The 5,000-nt window shown below is 37.9% G+C and overlaps 2 protein-coding genes across 2 annotated transcripts in view; both read right to left on the minus strand.

Moving 5' to 3' along the window:
* LOC111346825 (uncharacterized) overlaps positions 1–5,000 on the minus strand; it is a 551,029-nt gene that overhangs the window by 310,932 nt on the left and 235,097 nt on the right.
* The window catches only part of LOC111342149 (uncharacterized), a 26,498-nt gene that overhangs the window by 6,820 nt on the left and 14,678 nt on the right, over positions 1–5,000 (minus strand). The window contains exons 16-22 of the mRNA XM_022949197.2: positions 4,488–4,601; positions 3,547–3,666; positions 3,020–3,127; positions 2,156–2,269; positions 1,662–1,772; positions 780–1,099; positions 53–191 (exon numbers count right to left, since the gene is read on the minus strand). Coding sequence (XP_022804932.2) covers positions 53–191; positions 780–1,099; positions 1,662–1,772; positions 2,156–2,269; positions 3,020–3,127; positions 3,547–3,666; positions 4,488–4,601 — 1,026 coding nt within the window. The remainder of the gene's footprint in view (positions 1–52; positions 192–779; positions 1,100–1,661; positions 1,773–2,155; positions 2,270–3,019; positions 3,128–3,546; positions 3,667–4,487; positions 4,602–5,000) is intronic.

Below are 5,000 nucleotides of genomic sequence, written 5' to 3' on the forward strand. Positions count from 1 at the left end.
TAAATCTAGGGCTTCTACTACCTTGAAAATATTAAGAAGATGACTTATTTACCGTCAATGCCATAAACCTCTACTTTAAGACAATTCCAGTCATGTTGTAAATTTGGAATAAAGCGAACATGCCTTGCAGACACTGACGTTGGGAGCTTGTGTTGGTCAACAGCGACATTTTTGCCCACCCTGTCAAATTTCTTTGGAACCAAAAAAGATTCAAATAAAGGTAATGAGTGATTTGGTTGGTAAACTTGGGTGCAACACCCAGCTCAAGGTATGTCATTAAGGCAAAAGTTTACAGGCTAAAATTTTCTCGTACCTTTCTAACCAAGTAGTAGAAACAAAAATTCGAATTCTCGAAGGGTTATAATGAGCCGCCTTAGAGATTTTGGGCTTTGCCTAACCAAATTTTTGTAAGAGTTGTGTTCAGCAACATTCGTCCAAAAATATCAGCCGATCAACGTTCACTTTCTCAAAAACTAAAAGAAGATTCAGATTGGAGAAAAATGGAGTAAAATGGGTTCCTTTCCGTCCCGATTGCTTACCTTCTTTATAAGATGACGACGACGTAACACGAACATGCTCGCTAAAGTAATAACAAGACTTCTTGATAAGCTACGTCCTTATTTCAAGATGCAGTCACAAAAGCAGACTACAGCATCATGTATAGTGCTGTTGTTATAAACGTTTCAAAGAAGTAAAACGTAATTTAGTCATCAGCCAGGATAATCATACTTATGATGACTTATTCTCTTCTCTACATTCCACAAAAAGAAATCACTTACCATAGCAGAGCCATTTTGTTGTTTGTAAGACGTCCACTCTTTTCCATCAATTGAGAAAAACAGCCTGAATTTCGTCACCCAGCCATTGGCAACACCTTCAGTTGCAACAGCAAAAACTTCGATTGTTCTGTTGAAATCAATCTGAAGCCATTCTACTTCCGTGGAGCTTGCATTCTCCGCACACCAACCTGTCCCATTTAAGCGACCAAAAGATGCCTGATGAGTTTCAACCAACTGGGAAGACGCTGTCATCTGCTGATCAAGGATCACGTTTGGATCGGCGACACCAATAGGATGGTCGAAGCAGTCGTTGACAAGATCTAGGCATAAAGTAACTTATCTCTTTATATAAAAAGTGTATATTTTGCCTTCCAGCTGGCTTGTACAAAACACAGTTAGTTATTCAGTTCAGCCCTGGGTTAGTGTAAACATTTCATTTAGTTCTGTTTATTTGCAGGCAGTTCTTACGTTCAGCTTTGCCTAAAAAATTTACTTACGAAAGCTCAATACAGTTTACATGCTCTTGCTCTTGCCCTGAAACCTAGTTTAACTTCTCATTCTGGATTTAGGATGAACGCTTTTGAAAAAATGGGCCCTGTTACCCTGAAGATGGAAATGAAATAGAAAAGTGGTCAGTGGACAAAAGAGGTCGGATGTATTCTTTCAAATTGAGATCCATCACCCTCTCTCGATATACCGTTAAAAAATCAAGTGACCGCGAGGCCTCATGGTTCCAGAATGGCGTTGCAAAGATTCCCAAGTGTTTTTTTTTTATCTCTCCATGAAAAAGGTTTACTTTCGATGAGGTGTTAACTCCGCATAGGTCTGCCAATTTTTAGTATACTGAAGGAGGAGCTCGGACTAGAATGGAATATTTGTTACCCTCGCAGTTGTCTCCCTCTTGGTCAAACGGACAGACACAGCTGTAATGTCCAATAAGATCTTGACAAGTCCCTTCGCCGCATGGGTTGCTTGAACATTCATCCACTATATCTGAATTAGACAATTAAATGATTCAACTGTAAATATTTCACATCGAGGGATGACTTTAGTTATGTTTTTCGTAGCTGTAAAATCTTAAACATTTGCCAAATTGAAAATTTTCTCCATATCTCTGAGCGTTAGACCGACCGATGTACATTGCATATGAAGATCACACAGTCAACAAAGTTTTTTTTTGAGTCGTTCACACAAGGAGAAACAAAGCACCTGTACTTAACCATCATTAATGAGCACCCAGCCAACAGAGATGGTTTTTATCTACTCCAACTAACAATGATGTATTTTGACTATTTAATTTTCGGCACTACGTTTCCTTTGTGGTAAACTTCATACATCCTAAACTATGCAACGCATACGCTCTAGCTATCACTCACCAGTCTCACAGTATATTCCAGAGCTGCCCCCGACACACTGACAAGTGTAATTATCCACTCCATTTTGGCAAGTGGCCCCGTTTAAACATCCATGCCCATGGCAGTAGTTTCTTACTACAACAATATAAAAATCATGCAGTGCAAAAATGGCTTACTGGAAACTAGCTTCTGTAGTGTATATACGTTCGATGTCCGGCTAAAAACAATTTTTGAGATTTCTGAAAGTAAGTTAAACATTCGATTGTTGTCTACAAATTTACATTAGAAAGAAACATACTTCAGACGCCGTCGTATTTAATTAATCTCCCTTAAAAGCCTATACCGAGGACATGGCTGTTGGCTATAAAATGAAAAGGAAAAGGCCCAAAACCAAACCAGCGTCTTTACTCCTGCAATTCCAGTTGTGTCGAGAAAGATGACCTCAAAGTAATGCCATCCGTCATTGATTTTTGAAGGCGATTTAAGAAAACTATAGTTTAGTTTTTGGTCTGTCAATACGTTTTAGGCAGGAAATGTTTGCACTCTTCTCTTCCTATTAAAGAAAAGAAAGAATATAAACTGACTTCATTGAGACATCGAACGACTGTTTCGGAGAAAGATGATTTTTGCGAGCTTGAGGTCAACAGAAATTATTCCACATTTCTTAATAAATGTATTCTATTGTAAACGCGCAATAAAGGTATACTTTCGTCCGAAACCAGATAACATTAACTGAACTAGCTGGAAGGTTATCCAAAGACGAGGCAAATTCAAATACATTGGCGCTTTCAAAAGCATTGAAGTACACCTGAGCTACAAAAGATCTATAACATCGAGCTAGGTTGTGCCTGCATGAGTATCTATCCAACACTTTATGAGGCTTACTCTGGCATTTATTGCCTTCCCATTCTGGAGGACAAATGCATTTGTAGCTCCCACGTGTGTTTGTGCATGTTCCTGAATTACAAGGATTGTTGTCGCATTCGTCTATGTCTAAATACAGGTAGAGAAAAGATCAGAGAATTGATAGAAGACTTAAAGGGAGGGCGGAGATTTTGAAGGGATCACGACGTTTTCAGTGGGAGGGATCAGTCGTTGCTGACATAACAGAAAGGGGAAACTATATAAAACTCACTTCCAGTACGATGGAGTCATTAAAATACTACAGGATCGGTTCAGTTTTTAGTGCGACACAAGAGGAAATCCTGCTCCACGTGAAAAACTTGCCTTATACCCTCAGCAAGTAAGTATTCATGATAAACTCCTCAGACGTTGATCAAGGTCAAAATCTACCTAGTACTGGTTCTAGCTTTAAGGCCTAGTTACTTAAACTTAATCATAAAGAACAACTAATTTCGTTGACGACACAGGCACACCAAGAATTAAAAACTCTCACCACCCAAAAGGTATACCTCTGTTGCAGTTCTTTCCTGTGAACCCTCTGTGCTTTGCACATATACAGGTGTAGTAACCAATTCCGTCGTTACAGACTCCTCTGTTTTTACAAGGGTTTGGTGAACACTCGTCTATTTCTAATCGACAAATGAGAACAGTGTTACCATGCGTTAAGTTCAAAGACAGTTTCCACATATTTTTTAAAACTAAATATCTTTACACAATCAAATAACAAATATTAATTTTCTTCGTCTCGACTATAATTTCAGATGGCTAGTTATTCTTTTATTCCTTAAAGCTTTTGACCCAGCTAATCGGAGCAAATTTGAAAACGAAATATTTTTCTTCTCTGATCTCGCGCACCGTTGAAACTAAGACAGCAGTTTCCTCAATCATCAGAATTGGATATTTTTCAAAACTGTTTCAAACATGAAAACGCTGGTATAGATGGAAAGATATCGTGTATACTGCTAAAATTGCTTTTTTTAGAAAGCACCCCTTTATACAGCCGAGTGATATTTGGTCTTTGAGCTATGTAAGGTTGATGCAAAATCTTTCTACTCTGTCTCATCTTTTCCTTGTTTTGATCTTCTTTTCCCAGTTTTTTTTTTCTTTTTCTTCCTTTTTTATTTGTGTTGTCGTTTTCCCTTCGCTCTTTTTGTTATTTTTTTTTAAGTTACGTATTACGTGCTTTTACTTTCTGGCCGGTTGTTTGTTTACTTGTTGTTTACTTGTTTGTTTGTTTGTTTTTTGTTGTTTGTTGCTTCTTTGTTGTTTCTTTGTTGATTCTTTGTTGTTTCTTTGTTTGTTGTTTGTTTTTTATTAAATACAGCAATAAAATACCACTGAGAGTAAAAACATTTTGTGCGTCACGGTTCCGAGGTGCGATATCGTGTTCCAAGCCAGACAAGATGGTCCGACGAGACCTTTTTATTTCCTATTTATAGAAGTACCATACCAGTTTCGCATAGTATTCCGGTATATCCTTTAGCACAAATACATCTGTAGCTCAAATGTTTGTCGATGCACGTAGCTCGATTTTGACAAGGATTGGAAGCACACTCATCGATACCTGAAATTGATTACTATAATTAGGTTAAGAGCATTGGATCCGACAGATTAACTGACATTTTCCATAAGTTTTTTTCAAGAAATGTTTTGTTATTGGCTGCTGTTGGTAATAGTATAAAATCGAAAGGAAAACTATGGTGAACCTGTAGATACATTGAGCAGAATATAACAAACCCTGCCCCTAAATTTAATAATATACTGTAATCGTACTAAAAGCCGATGATGCTGTGATTCCAAGAAACAGAATTGAGCCTTCACTCCCACAAACATTTTTTCCCAATTGATTTGCCACATTGAGCGATCGGTCCACCATCTTTAATAAGATACATGCTCTCCCCTGATCCCTTAGCCCGCGTTGAAGTTTGCATATCGAGTCCGTTCTAACTCTTTTTTATGCTTC

Source organism: Stylophora pistillata, chromosome 2 (assembly GCF_964205215.1).
Source record: "Stylophora pistillata chromosome 2, jaStyPist1.2, whole genome shotgun sequence".
In the NCBI taxonomy this organism is placed as follows: Eukaryota; Metazoa; Cnidaria; class Anthozoa; order Scleractinia; family Pocilloporidae; genus Stylophora; species Stylophora pistillata.